Source organism: Abramis brama (genome assembly GCF_963993115.1).
Source record: "Abramis brama genome assembly, chromosome: 5".
Lineage (NCBI taxonomy): Eukaryota > Metazoa > Chordata > Actinopteri > Cypriniformes > Leuciscidae > Abramis > Abramis brama.
In genome coordinates, this window is record NC_139967.1 from 15,191,275 (window position 1) to 15,210,815 (window position 19,541).

Here is a 19,541-nt window from a genome sequence, read left to right on the forward strand (position 1 = left end):
CAACTATAAGGCATGAAGATATTCTTAAACATTAACATAATGGTTTTCTGTAAAGTGCTATAGAAGTAAACTGGTCTTGACTTAAAATGTTATATTAACTTTAACTTGTTCCTCTATTTCTTAAAAAAGTAATCTTGAATTACAATGAGACACTTCAAAGTGTCAAAGTGAATGGAACCAGTCTATAAATGTTCAAATAATGTTTTAAAAACCATGAGACTTAAACAATATGCATGGATGAATTTAATATGAAAAAAATATCACTTGATAATCTTTTCTGTGAAAAGTCTTATCCAATTTTACAACTTCTTTGCCAAGACAAAGTAATGCCTAAAACCCTAAAATGACCAACTTTTCAGCAACAAATAAAGTTGTGATGTAGGCCTTACAGAATTAGTGACATTTCTTTTCTTCCATATTGTGATGTATATGTGATGAAACATTGTTGTAGGTTCTATCCATCAAAAATTAGGTTATATCCATTGGTTGTTGATTGCATGGAGGCAGATCTGAGTAAGCGACTCACAGTAACACTGTTTTCTGAAAATTGAGCTTGACTTGTATTGAACATGGAATCTTCCTAAAAGAAACCACCTTATTGTTTCCCCTTTGATTATTTACCATTCCAGCTCTGACTCTGTTTTACGCTTCTTTTCATCCAAGCAGTTAAACACTCTTTGTAGCCTTGAATTGATTGTGTAAACTTTTAAAAGTGCCCCCAATGAACACTCCTTGTGGTCACCTCTATTGTTAATAGAGTTTGGTGCAAACATTGAGCACTTGTTGCCACTTTGAACATTCCCAAAGCAAGGATTTGCTGAGAAGAGGGCACTTTGTTCTAAACTTAGCGTTGGCAAAGCTGCTTATATGTTATCTACCCTGTGTGTCGGAAAGATTTTGTCCCACTTAATTGTAAAGGATCGGCTCACCTGGCCATAATTAATCTATACCACTGAGAACAAAGAATCAGCCAGACTCAGACAAAAGAGGAGAGTAAAAAAAAAGGTAGAGATATCCCAGGTGGAAAAGTTCCTTTCTGCTCTATTTGATACAGATAGAAATTTTCCACAGACTCTCGCTTTTTCTTGGGCAAACTTTGAGCCTTCAGAAGCAGGAAATATATATCAAGTTCTATAAGAATGGGTGGAATTCCTCTGGTGACCCAAAGGTTATGTATGAAAAATGTGACATGTGCCAAGCCAAAGCATAAACATATGCAGATCGGACATGAAAAGACAAGTCTCTTAAATTTATGCTCTCATACCTATATCCTGTACGTATATACAGCACATAAGTTAGAGTCTGTCCACCCTGAACCTGACTGATGTGCTTTTTTTTTCTTTGAGGTTTTGCTGGAGAATGTTCTGTTGAGCAGCACCATGAGTGAAGGGTCTGAGGGAAGCCTCGGATGGGAGCTGGTACGGATGCCTGGGTGAAATATAATCTAGAGAGAGAAATATTAGAACTGTAATTAAGGAAACACAAAGAATCCCCTCTTTCTTCCTCCCCCCGTGATTCTGAAGACTCATGGGTGTTAGAAATGTCATGTGGAATCAAATAGATAGAGGACTTAATTAGATCTATCCTCTGAGATTACATATATCAGGGCCTGGAGACTGAAGAGGGATCGGGGTGAGACGGGGTCCATGAGCGGAGCTGGCAGGAATCCAGACGTCAGGCAGACAGAGAGGCTCAAAGTTGCCACAGGACACAAGTCTGGAGTTTGCTGCCTTCTAGTGGTAAACAACATAATGCAATTTAACTGTATTGTATTTTAAAAATGGTAAAAATAGAAGAATATATATATATATACTTCAAATCAACTCTGACATTACAGGAATAAATTACATTTTAAAATATCTTAAAAGATTTAGACTGTAATAATATTTCACAATAAAACTGTTTTAAAGTAAAGTACTACCAATTAAATACGTTTTTATTACAATTTGTGACATTGCCCAAGTTAACAAGATGCTTTGTAGAACATTCCTTGAAATTCATGTATGGTTTTATTTAATATTTATGCTGGTCTATAATTTGCGATGGAAAACAACACATATTACTGTAAATTAGATTCAATTTAATGTATGGTCTGATTAGTGATCTTACAACTTTTGGAACCAACTGTATATAATTTTAATGCTGAAAAAGTTCATGGACATAGCCTACATTATGTCAACTACCCATACAGATTGTCTTTAAAGGGGTAGCCTAGATCACCCAAAAATCATAATTTACTCACCCTCAAGTCGTTCCAAACCTGTATGAATTTCTTTGTTCTGCTGAACACAATAAGATATTTTCAGAATGTCGGTGACCAAGCAGTTGATGGGACCGCGTTGACTTGACAGTATTTTCCACACTATGGAAGTCGATGGGGCCCATCAACTGTTTTACCCATATTCTTCAAAATATCTTCTTTCATGTTTAACAGAAGAAACTCATACAGGTTTGGAACAGCTTGAGGGTGAATAAATAATGACATTTTTTATTTTTTGGTGAACTATCCCTTTAAGTGGCCTATAGCGTGTGCGATGTGATAGAGATCATCAGCCTTAAAATCCTATATGTTAGCATTCCTTCAGAAGAGAATTCCTCCTCATATTTTCATGACTGAAAACAAACGAAAAGCAAACATTTAACGACAGATATTCATATGCTCTTTGTTGTTCTACAGAATTCTATGCAGATATGATTGTATTAAATCAAATGAACAGTGGCTGACAAGGGTTAGAATGGAAAAGTTAGTCAGTATGCTAAACGGATCAGACTCTGCATCTGGATTGGTGTGTCTCTGGTTGCTCTCTCAGAACTGAATTTTACAGGAGCATATAAAGCAAACTCCGGAAGGCTGGGAAGCACATCAGTTTATCATTACAGATCGTAAAATGTGCTTCCTTTATGCCCAGCTTCATCTCATTTAGAGTCTCTCTTAAGGCAGAAAAAATACATGAGATGCACATAGCTAGAAGTAAAAACATGAAAACAGATTCTGGCACAGGTTTCTGTTGATATTTGATTTTTTTTTTTCCTTGCTTGACTGAAATTCCTCTAAAAATGTAAATCATAAGAGTGGCATTTTAATTTTACTTACATGAAGGTCTAAAGAAGTTCGTCTAAAAAGTGTGTGGAAGTGGGTGGAGCGGTCAGCCGCAAACGGAAGACTGTGTGAGGTTTGATGGTTATTTCCAGTGATTCCTCCAGGTCTTTCATTTCACTAACAAGCTGAGAGGTCATTTAAGTTTTGGTGGAACCTCCTGTCTCTTCCATTTTCTCAAAATGTGTGTTTATAAAATGCAATATGGGTCAACACTGTCACTTACAAAATGTGCAAAAATATTCATTATATAAATATAGACAAATCCACGATTAACTTAATTAGTTATAGACTTATAATTAGAATGAGTTAATCAAGACTATAGTTTATCATTCCCCACTGTGAGATCTAATTTAATATATATTAAAGGAGTAAAGCAACATACAGTAAAACCATGAAAGTTACATTTTCCTTCCTTCTATTTTTACTATAACGACCACCCCAAAACACCCCTTCCCTAGGCAGCTTAAATACAACAGAATAACATAGTATCTGGTTACAAAAGCAAAATATAACAATTATGTCATTACACCTTTTCAAGGCATGGACCCATGCATACCAAAACATAAGAACTGATGATAATAAAAGTATTATTATTATTACAGTATATACATAAAAGAGGGGGAGGGGACAAACTACACTGAGGTCAAAACAGCAAATACAGCATCACAAAAAGTGTAGAGAGATACAACTGGATAATTCTTTCAGATTTATAAAATATGAAAATTTGTCCCCATTTTGAATAAAACCTGTCCACAGAGACACATAATTTTACATTGTTGACAGCTTATTGTATTGAGCCCATATTTTAAAGAATACCACATGTATATAATACCATTTAAAAGTTTGGGGTCAGTAAAAATTTTTAAAAGAATGAATAGTCTTATTTAGCAAACATGCATTGAATTGATTAAAACATTTAAATAATGTACTTTTAAACTTTCTATTCATCAAAAATATTAAACAGCAACTATTTTATACATTGATAACAATAAGAAATGTTCCTTGAGCAGCAAATCAGCATATTAGAATGATTGCTGAAGGATCATGTTACACTGTAGACTGAAGGAATGATGCTGAAAATTCAGTTTAGCCATCACAGGAAAAAATATTCAAATAGAAAACAGATTTTTGAAAATGTAATATTTCACAATATAATTGTTTTACTGTATTTTTGATCAAATAAATGCCATTGTTTTTTTTCTAAGGCATTCTAACTTAAATGTCCTAATTTAACTAAGGCCTAATCCTGGCTTAATCTAAAGTTTGTGAAACCAGGCCAGTATCTCTTTTCTCAAATACATTTTTCATAAAGTATTCTCCAACACTGAACTGAAAACATTTTGTTTAATATTAAGGCCTTGTCCAAGGTCCTGAAAGTAATTTTACCCTGTCTGCCCCGTTTTTGAGGAAGACACTAAAAGTCCAGATATCTCATTTATCTCTCCTATAGTACATAGTACTTCATAGTACAATGAAAATTAATCTCAAAAGATGAAAATGATTCCACATAATGTGAAATATTAGATATCTAGTATTAAACAATCAACCAAAAATTCAGACAATTCTGAAACTTTTAATGAGCCAAAGAACACATAGCATTGCAAAAGACACTTTACCTATAAGAATCAGAATATCTCTCACAGTAACATTTATTAGTTCATCCTTCTCTCCTGATTACACCATTCTCTAAAAGCTGAAACTACAAAGAAACATACTTTCTTATGTCACTGCTTATAACTTCACTAACAAGATAATACAGGCACAAAACAGATTATCTTTTCACACAGTAAAACTGTGTTGAGGTTGCATTGACAGTTTGCATGAAAAATAAAGTGTTTCAAATATTATTGACCTTGTGTAATACTAAAAGTTAAGGCAAGAACAGACTTTTATCAATTGTTACTGGAATCAGAGAGAGCTCAGTGTTGGCTGATTGATATCTAGGGCTCAATACGTTGACTCATTTATCATACTTTGGGAAATTAAAGGAATAAGAAGTACATAATACTTGCTTTTTTTCTATTAAGATCCTTTTCAAATTACCTGTTAGTTTCTAACAATTCAAGTTAAGTCAATACTGATAATGTCACTTGTTAAAATCCCCTTATACACTACCAGTCTCTCATGCTCACCAAGGCTACATTTATTGAATTAAAAACAGTAATACTGTGATATATTATTACAATTTAAAAGAACTGTAATTGATCAAAGGTGCCCATAAAGATATTTATAATGCTGCAAAATATTTCTATTTCAAATAAATTATATTCTTTTGAACTTTCTATTACCATGGTTTCTATATATAAAAAAATTAAGCAGAACAACTGTTTTCAACATTGATAATAATAAGAAATGTGTCTTGAGCACCAAATTCAGCTTTACCATCACAAGAATAAATCACATTTTAAAATACCTTTTTTTTTTTTTTTGTAATTATATTTCACAATATTACTGTTTAGTCTATTTTCATTAAATAAATGCAGCCTTGTTGAGTATAAGAGACTTTATAATTCCAAACTTTTGATCATTAGTGTAAAGGCTCAAGGCTACTGTATATTAAAAGAAATGATCAAAACCTCTTGGAAAAGAGGTATTTGAGGTCAGGTGGTATGATGGCTGCTGTGTTTGAGTGCTCCATGTCGCCTTGTCCTGATCTCCATGTCATCATCCTGTTTGGAAGTTAAAAATCATTAATATTATCACACTAAAACATAACTAACACATCTTTGCAGTTATCTTACTGTATCAGCTGTATCGGCGGTCTCCTCCTCTTCTTCTTCTTCATCTTCTTCTTCTGTATGCTCACTGTTTTGATTGGACAAATCGAAGTCTGACAGTACTGCATCTTCATCACAGTCTGTCTGGTACTCAGACTCATCTGTGTGCGAGAGAATTGAAGAGACAACACAAAGATGAGAAAACGACATGGAAACGGGACATGTGTGAAGACGGTCTATTCCTCACCATCCACAATGGCCTGCTTCACTGGCTCTATTCTGGACACTATTTCAGCCAGATCGGTGAAGGAAGCATTGGGACAGGTCACCTGAAGGACAGATAATCAGGAAATGAGTTTGTGAGGAAACAGCCTGATGCTGTGATAAGCCAAGCTCATTCAAAGCCCCTTACATTTGTGCTCCTGGATTTGTGGAATTCCTCTTGATGTTGGTCTTTGAGCATCGTCTCCCTCACCCCGCTCCGACACCACACGTCGAACACGGTTTTCCCATGCAGGTAGCCAACATCCTGCAACACCAGAAAAGTCATTGCTGCAGTCAAAGCCAAGGCAACAGAAGTGGAAGAGGATGACAGGAAGTCCAGAAGAGGATGACAGGCCACTCACAGCAATCTCATCAAATTTGCCAAAATCCAATGTGCCATAGCGATCTATGGGAGGTCGAAGGTACTCGCAGTAATCACTGTCTTTTACCAGCTCCAGTTGACGCACAGAACACACGTAGGCCAGACGGGTCTGAATCTCAGCCATGTTCAGCACCTAGAGGATACGAAGTTATGAATATCAAAAAATGCATATTTTTTTGATGAAATAGAATCTATATCCAATGAATGCAAGAAGTAAAGTAATGAAGTTTTAGGATTTTCCATACATTTTGTAAGAATGCATTACTGATAATCAATGCAATTGGAGGAAACGCAATAAGATTTCTGACCTTCACTCTTTCTGTCAGCGGGTTCAAGCGTTTCCATAGCAGCCACCATCCAGATAAAGAGTCTCCATAGTTGGTCAGATCGGTCTCATCCTGACTACCAACATCAACAGCAATCACCATCTTGGCACCCAAGGAGCGAGCTGTATCAGCTTTACAGATATTTATACTGTTAATGTTTAAAATATCTTAATGCTTTATAGTCTACATGTAGCAGTTTACAGTCAGGCAATAAGATAAATGATAAACCATATGAGATTTGCTATAGTATATATGGCTCTATGGGAGTATGCAAGCAGGTAAAATGTGTATATGTAATCCCTATAATAAACTGTAATTTTGCAATTGGCATCTCAATTTTGCAATGTAAGAGTACAATAGGACACTTAACCAGGTAGGTTATTGATGTAGCCTCCATCCATGAGCAAGTGCCCATCTTTAGGGTCACATAAAGGGGGAAGATATCCAGAGAGAGACATACTGGCACGCACATACCTCCACAGAGAGCCTAAAAAAGAGTGTACATGCTAAAATCTGTCACAAAAGATGAGATGGAGATGACAAGTTACAGAGAAAAAGTAGTAACCATAAGTGTGCACTCTCATGGAGGAGGCAGTGATGTCTGTGGTGATGTTGAAATACGGGATCCAAAGGTCCTATCATAAAAAAAGAGATATGCACAAAGTTTAGACTTATTTAAGAATATGATGTTTATATACTTTTTTATAATAGCTTGTATTGTGCAGTGGCAAGTGCCAAGAAATTGAACCTCAATCTGTTTGTCCTGGAAGACTGCACTAATGCTGGAGTTAAACGACGCTCCAGTAAACATGGATGTCACTGGGTAGGTCAAGTCTGTGATTTTCCTAAATATGGATCCAAAATTCTATTGTGCACAAAAAAAAAAAGAAATCTCAATGATGGTTCTACATGTATGAATGTTAGTGTTCAGTGCTTAGATGTCTCACCATGGCCCACTGGCGTGCCCTGACAGTCATACGACTGACGCTTCGCTCTTCAGCATAGAGCGCTCCTATCAAGGAACCGATGGAGGTGCCGCCAATCAGATCTACAGGGATTCCCGCCTCACTCAGTGCCCGAATGATGCCCACCTGAGAGCAGCCTCTGTGGGTATAGTGTGGTTCATATTCACACATGAGCTTAGAGTTCTTACTAGTGCATTGTGTGATATTAGTATCTTTTTATAAAGCATTTTAAAGGTAAAGTGAGAATTTTTTCCATCTCTCATCCCAGTTTAATGTCCTGTGATATCTTGACTGATAAATGGCAGAGAAGGCAGAGCAAAAGGGGTGGCAGGAGGATATGGGAAACCTATGATAATGATTATTATTATTAAATTAAACACTTCACCTTTAAACATACTTCATATGTAAACAAAGTCTGTATAAAAAGATTTAAAAAGTCAAGATAACAAGCATATATGGTCACAGAAACACAAATATTTATAACATGATATTCATATAATTGCAGTAACAGAATTACACAATTGAAAAATTAAGTTACCACTATGTGAAAGTAGATTAGACAGATTACACATTTTATGCCCCCTTATATATCATGTTTTGACCCACCTTTAAAAAGTCGCTGATTATGACTGAGAGCAGGCGGGGACAGAGAGTAGACAAAGAGTTGCTATCATCGAGAGACATGCTGAGGATGCGAACCCCAAAACATCACTAATGGGTTAGAAATGACTATATTATGATTAGTTGATGGGCACGAAAATTGCAAGACACTTGTAATAGTGCAAAGGATAAATACTTCAAGAGACCACTAAACTACAATGATTGAATAAGTACGGGAAAAATCAGTCAATGTTCCACTAATATCAACATGCTCTTACTAAATTATTCAAGTGAAAAAATGTTGTTGGCACCAGGCCAGGTGGATAGAGGAGGAACAGAATTATTGGTAATAAAGGGGAAGACAGATTCGTACCTGGCTCCACCTCCTCCCAGCACCAGAGCGATAGCATTTCCTGTCAGGATCCGAGCCAGACGCGAGAAGTCAGAATGCCGGTCGGGAGGCTTCTCAAATACACGCTGATACATCTCTCTCTGACAGGATGGGAGGAAAGTGGGAGTTTGCACGGATAAAAGATGATAATGATTAGATTAGACACAGAAAATGATTTGAAGAACGTTCATGTTACATAAAATGAAATTGGATGGGGACCAGGGTCTGTATTTCAGAAACTTCCTATCTTGATTGCTGACTTAAGATTTGAAAAGTTCTACTTCCTCAGTGAAGTTACTAAACAGATAGGATAGGATTCTGAGATAATATGTTTTTATAAACACTCAGGTGCTGTCAAGTACAAAAAAGGACTAAAATCACCATAAAATCATAAAATAGTCACAATAGTAATGCGCCATGTTCTAAATCTTCTGAAGCCATATGAAAACTTTGCTTAAACAGTGTAAAATTCACTGCAAATCTTTCTTTAAAATCTTGCTTGACAGTGGTGGTCCACATTACTTGCTTTCATTAGGAAAGCTCCTTCATTTTATTATTTTTAAGAAATTGCTTCAAAAACACCTTTAACTTTAAATTTATTCTTAGAATGTATGTACCATGTATTATGTATTGTTTTGCTTGTTTTATGTATTTGAGAATAAGAAAGGTGCATTATAAATAAGTGTATTTTTATTTTTATTAGCTATCATTGTATGGAAATCATGCATTCTGCTATAAATAATATTCAAAAAGAAAAATGTGTTCATTCCGCAAAAAAAAGAAGAAGAGGAAAACGTCATACAGGTTTGAAAGTACTTAAAAGTGAGAAAATGTTAAGAATTTTTGTGTAAACTATTATTCCTTGGCTGCCCTTGAATAGACTGGCCATCCATCCAAGGTGTTTCCCTGCCTATGGCCTGAGACCCTGGGATGGGCTCCTGCATCCCACAACCCTACATAGGACAAGTGGTTTGGAAAATGGATTTTCCGTGGCTCCTCAGGCTCAATATAGGCATTCACATTTGCTAAAACAATAATAATGTTAGCACTGGTACCAGTTTGGGTAGACTCCTCCTGGAGAAGACCCTGTGGGGACATGACAGGTGAAGATGTCTAGAGATCCAGCTGCGCATGTTGAGCCATTCTGCGGTTCCTCTGGGTGGAGGCCCGTCCTCACGGTGCAACAGGACCAGCTGCTTCTGAGCTCTCACGGCACTGGTCTCCAGCATACGCTCCAGCTGATACCACAAACAAAGCCAAAAAGCTCAGTTTACCAAATAATTTCATAGAAATGCATGTGCAGAAATTAAATTAGTTAATGTCATCATATTGGCCCTTGTGAGGCAATCCCCTCTATGTGATATAAATAGTTAGGCTACTGATATGACTGGATTTGCATGCTTAAAATACTCTTCTAAAGAAGTATTTATATCTTTATATATAAAACCTTTTTAATGACAACTCACCTCTCCCACAGTGGGCTCCTGCTCCCCCAGACCCACAATGATGATGCAGTCCGCCTGTCTGATGCTACGTTGAGTCCAAGGAGTCAGAGAACTGTCAGACTGATACAGAACAATCCGGTGGATGTCCTCTTGTTGACCCAACCAGCTTGACAAACGGTACTCATGAACACTGAAAAGGAAATAATAAAGTACTGTACATGAACAGTAAATCACAGGAAACAAAAAGACAACGTCTGACTAATGTTACTAGAAAAAAAACTACACTACATCTCAATTTGCATACTATCCATCTTAAATGGTATGCAATATTAGAATTAGTGCGCCCCAAATCATAGTACATTTAATTGTCAATGATGCCTTGATGATATTTACGGTGGGTTTCAGTGAACCTAAGAGTTAAGTAGGCCCTAATAATGATTTTTAAGGTAATGAATTTAGCAAGATGTTAACACCTAAATGCAAATGTTTCAATGGACTCTGTAAAATCAAGATGGTATACTGTTTTATACATACTTAAAGGTATGCTTTCTATTACCAGTGAGGTACACACTTTTAGTGCATAGTATGCAAGTACTGTATGCAACTCTCACCTGTCCAAGGCTGCAACACCTAGATGCTGCCTGATGATGTCACTGGTTAGTAGCAAAGTGGGGCCTAATAAAAACAAAATGAAGATAGTTAAGACTGAGTATCAGGTTAACTTTGAGGCAAATTAAGGAGGGAAAAGAGACTAATAGCTGACCGATAGCACTGAGAGCATGTTGCAGCTCCAGCGTGAAGGCAGTCAAAGGCACTTCCTCAGAAACAGGCAGAATGGTGACCGTTGACAGATTAGCGGCTGGGTTACCTGCTTCCCACTTGCTGGTTGGGGTGTGAAAACCCAGGCTATGCACTGTGGAGATCATTAATGTTCATCAGGAAAAATACAAAACGCAAACACACACAAATGTTTCACAAACACACACCTGATAGTGGATCATTCACTTGCTGCATGTTACCCAAGATTTTCTGCCCAAGAAGATGAATCAGACGAGTTACAACCTATGAAAGAGTATAACATGTTAATATATATGCAATATAATATCATGAGATGTGTTAATGAGTGTATAGTCTAACCTGTGGGTATTTCCTCTTAATAGAGTTGAGAGCTCCCTCAGGCAGTTTGGCCAGTTCAGAGTCTCGGACTGCGTGGACTGTCGTGGCTCTGTTCAAATGAGTCAAAGTTTCCACCTAACACCAACACACATACTGTTAACAAATGGAAACTGCAGCAGCATTTGTTTAAAGAACCTACAAAAGGATTCAAAATTGTTTTCTTTACTGAAATGAAATTCTTAGTAATGCCTTTATAAATAGTCACCAACCTATTACTTGCTATTGAAACTATGTAGAAGGTGGTATTACAAGGAGAGGAAATTCTCATTCTAGAGCGCATTTAATTGGATAAGTAAGTATATATATGGCCCTGAATAGGAGATGATTTCATCAATATGGGCGATTTTACCCAGAGAAGAAATACTGTACATTTAAAATATATCTTATAAAAGTTTACTTTGCTAACTTTTAAAAATACACTAGCACATAGATGGGCTAAGAGATACAGAAACAAAAACTAAAGTTCTAGAAAACTACTAGAAAATTAGTTACATGCTTATACATAAATATATACAGTATCACCACTCACCACACCAATGAGGTCTCCCCGTCCATACTCTCCAGCAAGCTCTTTTTTCCCATCATCCTTCATGATGACAGAGCGCAAGCGGCCACTCAGAACAATGAAAGTGCTGTCTGACTTATCACCTTGTCTGAGAAAGACAAAAAAGAAAAATGAATGTATTACATGCAATAATACATGCATTCTCAGGTTATTATTCACATCAAAGAGCAGAGCAGTGACCTGAGATATATAGATCTGGAATTGAGAAATTGTATAGGAAAAGTGTGCTTACCTATAGACAGCCCGTCCGGCTTCCAGTGCCATCCAGTCCAGGGCAAAGTCAATCTGACGGACGAAGGAGGAGACCCTCCGTACCACCGTGTGAGCTACATGTAACACCATTCGAGGCTCGGCACGCATTATCCTAGAGTATAAGTAGACATGTTAATCAGGGTTCTGATATGCTGTACTTAATTTGATACAATTTTAAATCAATTGTTTCTAATTCTTATATAATTATTTTTTTAAATTCATGTATTTTTTGTATAATTATTTTTATTGTAATTTTTGACCTAAAAAACAAACAAACCTAAAGGTGATTAAATATGTTGAAAAAACCCAACACTAAAAAAAAACTAAGAAGGTTTTGATAAACCAAAAGAAAACAAGGGGAAAAAAACTAATTTCTTGGTATCTGTGCTTCATTTTCAGAAGCACTTTTACTAATAGCTTGTTACTCACTATATAACAAAGTATCAAATGATGATTTTCCCCTATTTTAATCTATTGAGATGTGCATAATCATCTGATCATTGAATTTCCTCACAGCAGGCAGAGAGTACATTTTCAATTGCCTTAAGTGAAATTTGGTACACATCACATACTCATAGAAGTGTGCTTTGGAGATAGACAGGAAGCAGCAGTCACGGTGAGCACGCACAGAAAAGATGAGAGGCTCTCCTGTGAGAACAGCCAGGTGGCCCACCATCTCTCCAGGGTGAGTCACAAAAAGACATGTTTCATCTTCTCTGTCAATCTGTCTCTGGTACACATGAAGAGCTCCTGAGATGACAAACAGCACGCTCACATCCTGTCACAGACACAAAGTAGAAATGGATTCACATGTGAATTGAAATTGATAATTACAGAGGAGTCAAAGTGACGGGTAACTTCTTACCTGGTCTCCCTCACTTGCAACCACAGACCCCGCCTTAACTTGTCTCAGAGTCACCCTATCTTCCAGAAGACTGGAGTCCTGGAGCACAAAGTATTTTTTTTACTACTATGCCAATATTCCAAATAGTAATTAAACTTCTCACTTTAGTAGAACAATATATTAATGTGGCCTGACCTGAAGCTGTATAATCTTGAGCAAGTCCTTCTTGGCAGCTTGAAAAATGGCATTAACTTTACAGTGGTGAATGTGGCTGGAGTGACCCCCAGAGTCTGAGTAGTGAAACACAGCTGAAGGAGAATGTTGCAGAGTCACCGACTTCTTCCGAACAGACTTCAGACAGGAGGAAAGAAAAACACACACATGCAATGTACAGAATATGAACAAATGTAAAAAATAAAACAGTTTATGGCTTCTTCTTTGAATTTGTGATAGAATGATGCCAAGGTACCTTATGAATGACAATAGGACTTGAAGGGGCATTCTCTTTTGAAATGCTTGTTCTGTCAAAGGCCATATTGTGGTCAGGAAATCCAGCTGTAGGATAAGCACACATTACCACACTCAAACATGTTCATTATGAATGTATTCAAGCTAGGTAGGGATGCATGATATTTGGGGACCAAGTTAGTATTGGGTATTTTGCAAAAGGTGCATGGTGAAACACTACCATGTGCAAAAGGGGTTGACATTGAGCGAGACTTCCTGAATAAAGTGGTTGGACTTTCTGAACGAATGGGCTTACCACCATCTGAAAACAAAAGAGCAAGTTTATAACTCTTAGTAATAGTTTTTTTATTATTTGGGTAATAATAGGAATATTTGAACAAAATTTTACTGGAAAGCCATTCACCACCATAAGTCTGCAGTCTGCATGTGTAAATGATTCACAGCAAATATTTGCATTTAACTGCATGTATAAGTAAACACATCATACCCTCTCCTCTGTATATCTGACTTGTGTCATTGTTATGGTCCAAGGACCTCTGTGGGACTTTGTCAGACACTTCCTCACTCGTTTGTGATTGTCTGCGTAGTCCTTTGCCTGGATTGACCTCTCCTACAACACCAACCACTGACACCAGTGGAACAGCTTGACTTTCCTACATTATGTAACAGAAAAAGACTATTCAACGTATGTACTGCAATAAATAGCCTCTTGTAATAGAGTAAAATATTTTCCAAAATTTGAACGTGATTTATAGATAAACATCTAACCGGATTGAAAAGTTCTGTGGTCAGGCCCAGATAGTTGTGAAGGGCAAGAAAGGTAACTCTCTGAAGTCGCACCATGATAATCTAAAAAAAAAAACATTGTCCAGTCATATGTACTGTAAGAAAAAATTATGTGGACGTCGAAGATCTCAAAAAAGAAGTTTATTACAGCATAGCAGTGGCAAGGTACACAAAGCACCTTGGGTTCACCGGCGTCAGAATGAACCCAGAACATCCAAATCTTAAAGTTAAAGTTACGACCCCCACTTTTGAGGGTAGTGTATTTTAGGATTTCGATTATACCTGAACAACTCTGACTAGGGTCTCTGGGTATTTCTCGAAGACGGACTGGAAAGCCTGTGCAGGGAGGCGGAGAACAGTAGTTGGGGCTGCTGCTCTGGCTGAGACGGTTTTGTAGGGAGCTGGATATCCCTGTGGAATCCAGGTTTCAAATGTGAGACATAATTTAAAACTTCAGCGGGCATGAAAACAGGTCAAAATACAAACATTTGCATTTCAGAGTGGGTAAAAAAGAGGCCAGATGGGTTTTACAGTGATGACATCGAGGATGCTGAGAAGACTGTGAACACTGTCTCCAGGCAAAACGTGCTTCACCACAACCTCAGTCCCATCCTGAGTCAGAGAAAGAAAAATACGCTAAGTCATGAATTGGTACATCTCTATAATGGGCAGAACACAACCCTGTTTTCAGTAGGACAGATTCAAAACAGGTATATTGAGACCGTTTGGCTCTTACACTCTCATGGATGCACAGGTCAAGACGCCCATCCTGCACTACGAAGATGCTGTCATCGATGTCACCTGGGCGGAATAATCCTTCGCCTTGCTGCAGCTGCACAAACACCATATGTCGACACAGTTCCAGGAACAGAGGCTTCTCAAAATGACCCAGAACCCTAAGAAACACACATATCGCAACTCATTAGGTGCCGAACAACACTGCCAGATCATTAGACCTTGGATTCTGTGCACTGTTTATTCTGGAAAAGAATCAATACCTCTCTTGTAAGATGAAATGACAAGGTACCAACCTCACATTTTTCAGCATATACAGGACTTCAGAGGGCAGGTGAGAGCTCTGCATGTCAAATTCAGTCAGATCTGCTTCCAAGAGGGAAGGAGGAGGTTCTTTCGGTTGAAGTGTTGGTGGCTCCCTTCGGATACGCAGAATTCTGATCAAGATATGGATAGGATGTTAAGATGCTTTGGTAGACATGGTTTGTTTAAAATGTGTGTTCGTTCTTCATCTGTGACTTTTTTTACATACTTGCGAGCTATTGACAGAACTTTTGTTCTTTTTCTGGTTCGCTTTTGAGATACTGGACCTGAGGTGGGTGGTGAGGACAAGGTCTGGACCTGAATGGCCACAAATAACAACACTGCAATTTAAAAATCATCACGACTATCATGTTAACCACAGTTTTGTTGAAAGTAACACACTGGGAAGTTCTGGTACCTTCCTCATTATCTTCCTGCCATAAAACAGCACTTTGTCTCTTTTTCTGAAACGATATTTAGGACTTTCAGTTTGCTCTTCTCCTGGAAAATCAAAAGTAAAACAGCTGGTTAAACACTCTCAAAAAATACTCAAAATATGAGGTATTATAAGAACTGTCTATTTCACATTTTTCACACAACAACTACATGGTCTACATGGTCTACAACTACATATCTGTCTATATTGTGCTTATTAAAACAAACCTAGTGGTGAAAACACTCTAAATCATAAATGATCACACACTCACCAGCCGTGTATATTCTGTGCAGAAAAAAGGTAACAATACTGATAAGGGAAACTGCAACAGCAGCTCCAATCAACACACCAGTCCACTGTATTATGAAATGGGAACAAAAATGATTACATTATGGAAAACATTATGGACTATTGATTCACAAAAACATGTGGAATTGTCATATACCATGGTGGTCTGCAACTGATCCTCTATGAAGTTCTGCAGCCGAGCTTTGATTTCACTCCCAGATGGCAGCACTGCCTAGAATCCACAAAAGTGCAACCAAAATCATGATTATAAACCACACCTTACAGGAAAAGAGAGCCAGAGCAACTACAAACGCAAAGGCAAAACAGCTAACATAAAGGTTACTGATACAATCTCAAGTGAGGTTGATCTGGGAAATGCGGAGTCATCAGATCACAGTCTTGCTCAATCATTGTTTCATTGTGTAAATCACAAGACTAATGCTTTTGGACAAAGTCCAGTTTAATCTAATGGTGTTCCCTTTAAATAGTGTACTGCAAGTGACTTTAGTAGTATAAACAGCATGGCTTTATTTATTTACAGACACTCATTCACATGGTGTTAGCTATTAGTTTAAAATAAAAAATTAAAAATCGGCAATAGCTTCGCTTTGAGATGTCTTACCGGAAATATACTGCAAGTATCATCTTGTTCTTTCTCATCCATATCTTCCAGAGACGAGACAACAGAAATAAACACATTTGACACAAATTTCAAATCTAATTTCATAATAGCTCACAATGTTCTTAAAATTTGTAATACCTATTTAAGTGGCATAAAGCAATCTCTATGTAACTTACATGCTTAACCCTCAGAGACCCACAGATAATTACAAGGTTAAAATAGTTGACATGATACCTATTTTTACTAAATATGGGTTAAAATTTCATACAATAGCAGCTCACGTTGCAAAATATGTTATTTTGCATATGTCAACAACAAGTGTGACTGGAAAAATATGCAATTTGATTCTGGCCTGTTGAAAATGGCAGAGGTAGGGATTTTGTCAAAAAGACCAGCAGGAACCTGAGTCAGGGAACCATCTGACACTGCTTGCCTCACTCACTGCAATCTGACACCATGTGATGTGATTTATGAGAAGTTCTACCAAGAGGAAAAGTCAAACTCAACGCAGAGTGAAGGTGACGCGAAAACTTAAATTTTAAGTGTGTTGCAACGAAAGGAACAATATTGTAAATGAGAGTTTTGTTGGTTCAGGAGGAGCTGCATGACGGACGGACGTAGCTCTGGGTCAGAGGTAAACTCAGTTGTGTTGTTTACACTCAAGCCGCGGCTGTAAACGCGCACTTGTACGTTAATCAAATAACGTTACCTTGCCAATCAGTGTAACTAACAAGATTGTAAAAACATTATTTCATTGTATAACGTGGAGATCCTGCGGGCAAATAATGTCCATGAATAAATGAAAAATACCTTTTGAACGGCGTTTCCAAACTCACTCAATGTACTTTAGGGTCTCCCAGGGATTCCATTCACAATGTCAGTCCTCCCACCGAATACACGTGTTGCCAGATCCTGTAAGAAAAACAATTCTCCCGGGCTTATTCAATATGCTCAAAATGAAGACATACATTTTGTTTAACTGCAACTTTCTGTAAAGTTTGTTGGTTCAGATATATATATATATATATATATATATATATATATATATATATATATATATATATATACATACATACATAATTTTTATTTATTTTTATTTACTAAAATAAATAAAAATTACTTATAAAACTAAATAACGTTACACTGTCCATCTATTCCAAACCAATACATTTCTCTCCGGTACACATGAGGAAACGGGCGCGCGCATTTACGAATCGACGGTGGCGTTAAGAAACAAGCTGTGCAAGTAATAATGGTATATCTGCAGCATGTGACTGACTGTAGGACATTTATCACAGTTTATGAGAAAACAAGCCCAAAGTATTTCATAACAAGCGGACATGGCAACACTGCCGAGGACAGACGTAGAGCCTCTAATCAATATTCGCTGCTCCTATTGGCTGTCTTCGTGCTGATCTGACCAATTACAGTTGTTTTCTTTACTACGCTTAACGTGGGAATAGAGTGATCTTCTTGAAAGCGCAGTAGCTCACCGTTCAAGGTGAGTGTGGGTCTTTTTAATGATCTCTATATGATATTTAATTACATTATACTTCATATGTGGCCAGCGACGTTTACATTATTTTATTTTATGATTTCTGAAAAGTGAATGCAGTGAACGATTTCAACTACACAACTGTAACTTCCATTCTTCATTTTGAACCAGCATTTATTTACCTTGACCTTCAAAAAGATTATATTGTTGTTAATTTTGTTGTCATTCTTCCTTACTATACAAAAATACATACTTTATTTATTAAAGATGACCGTTATTATTTAATATTGGTGGTGCTCTACCAACATAAAAATGCACATGGAGCATCGCATGTTCTGCTGCAACTTCTTCGTATTACGTTATACTATAGCAGCTAACGTTAGTTTCTGCCCAAACAACATCATTACCACCGTTTGTTTACTACTGTAACATCATAGTAAATGTTAATAGGATCTCTCTCAAACAAAACGAATGATTGCTTAATGTGGCACATGGGTGCCATAAATGCATTTTCATTGAAGTTACAGTTATTCAATTACAGAAATGTTATGAAATTGTGTAAACTACCATTACATTTACTGAAACAATGTTATGAGATTGTTTAAAATATAATTAAATTTAATAAATAATGTTATGGAGTTGTTTAAAATACAATTAAATGAAATCAATTTTGAAACAAAAATAATGTTATGGAGTTGTTTAAAATTTAATTAAAATAAATTGATTTTGATACAGGTTATTGCTGCAGATAAATCACTCTTAAATGGGGGTGCTGTCAGCGCTGGCGCGGGGGCTCGTGAGAGGAGCTGACAGAATGGCGGAGTTCACGAGCAAGCGCGGGCCCAGGACATTCTACAAAAGCAGAGGCGCAAGGCCCACTGGAGTCCTCACCTCAAGCAGAAAGTTCATACCTGTACGGGCCATGGTACCAGAGTTTGTGGTGCCTAACCTGGAAGGATTTAGCCTGAAACCCTACGTGTCATACAAGACCCCAGCAGGGACAGAAGAGCCCGTGACTCCAGAGAAGCTCTTCAGTCAGGTGGTGGCCCCACAGATCGAAAGGGACATTGAGGAAGGGGTTTTCAACATGGACAATCTTGAGAAATACGGATTGGAGAAAACACAAGAGGGGAAGCTGTTCAAGCTGTATCCCAAGAACTTTGTTCGTTAGATAGACTTTCAGTTTCAGTGATTTGCAATGGACTGTAAACAAACGGGGGTACTATACAGGTTATGTTTTGTTCGAATTTTCCATGAACAGACATCATCTAAGATTAAAACCATTTCAATAAAAAATGCCCAACCCTTAGCAAAACCTATTCATTGCCAATGAATAATTCCTTGGAGCAGCGGGGTTTAAACTGGGGTCGAGGGGGCCACA

General features: G+C 37.3%; 2 protein-coding genes across 3 annotated transcripts; one reads left to right on the plus strand and one right to left on the minus strand.

The window, feature by feature from the left end:
• Nucleotides 1-4,653: 4,653 nt before the first annotated feature.
• Nucleotides 4,654-17,595, minus strand: pnpla7b (patatin-like phospholipase domain containing 7b). Its single transcript, XM_084114050.1, has 36 exons — nt 17,476-17,595; nt 16,666-16,709; nt 16,201-16,275; nt 16,027-16,111; nt 15,738-15,820; nt 15,549-15,637; nt 15,313-15,453; nt 15,018-15,177; nt 14,813-14,893; nt 14,564-14,692; nt 14,264-14,344; nt 13,983-14,148; nt 13,716-13,796; nt 13,497-13,582; nt 13,223-13,378; nt 13,049-13,126; nt 12,756-12,961; nt 12,164-12,295; nt 11,896-12,019; nt 11,328-11,441; nt 11,177-11,252; nt 10,954-11,103; nt 10,802-10,865; nt 10,212-10,380; nt 9,801-9,983; nt 8,728-8,846; nt 7,737-7,893; nt 7,538-7,654; nt 7,355-7,424; nt 7,160-7,276; nt 6,772-6,920; nt 6,444-6,596; nt 6,230-6,346; nt 6,065-6,146; nt 5,842-5,978; nt 4,654-5,769 (listed from the first exon to the last, which is right to left on the minus strand). Exons 2-36 carry the CDS (start codon nt 16,705-16,707, stop codon nt 5,701-5,703), a joined length of 4,038 nt encoding a protein of 1,345 aa, XP_083970176.1. The 5' UTR covers nt 16,708-16,709; nt 17,476-17,595; the 3' UTR covers nt 4,654-5,700.
• mrpl41 (mitochondrial ribosomal protein L41) lies at nt 17,184-19,479 on the plus strand. Of its 2 annotated transcripts, none has more exons than XM_084114055.1 (2): nt 17,184-17,299; nt 18,896-19,479. In XM_084114055.1, exon 2 carries the CDS (start codon nt 18,924-18,926, stop codon nt 19,329-19,331), a length of 408 nt encoding a protein of 135 aa, XP_083970181.1. In that variant the 5' UTR covers nt 17,184-17,299; nt 18,896-18,923; the 3' UTR covers nt 19,332-19,479. The 2 variants fall into 2 exon arrangements, with proteins under 2 accessions (XP_083970181.1, XP_083970180.1); XM_084114054.1 differs by lacking the exon at nt 17,184-17,299 and adding an exon at nt 18,031-18,166.
• Nucleotides 19,480-19,541: the final 62 nt, after the last annotated feature.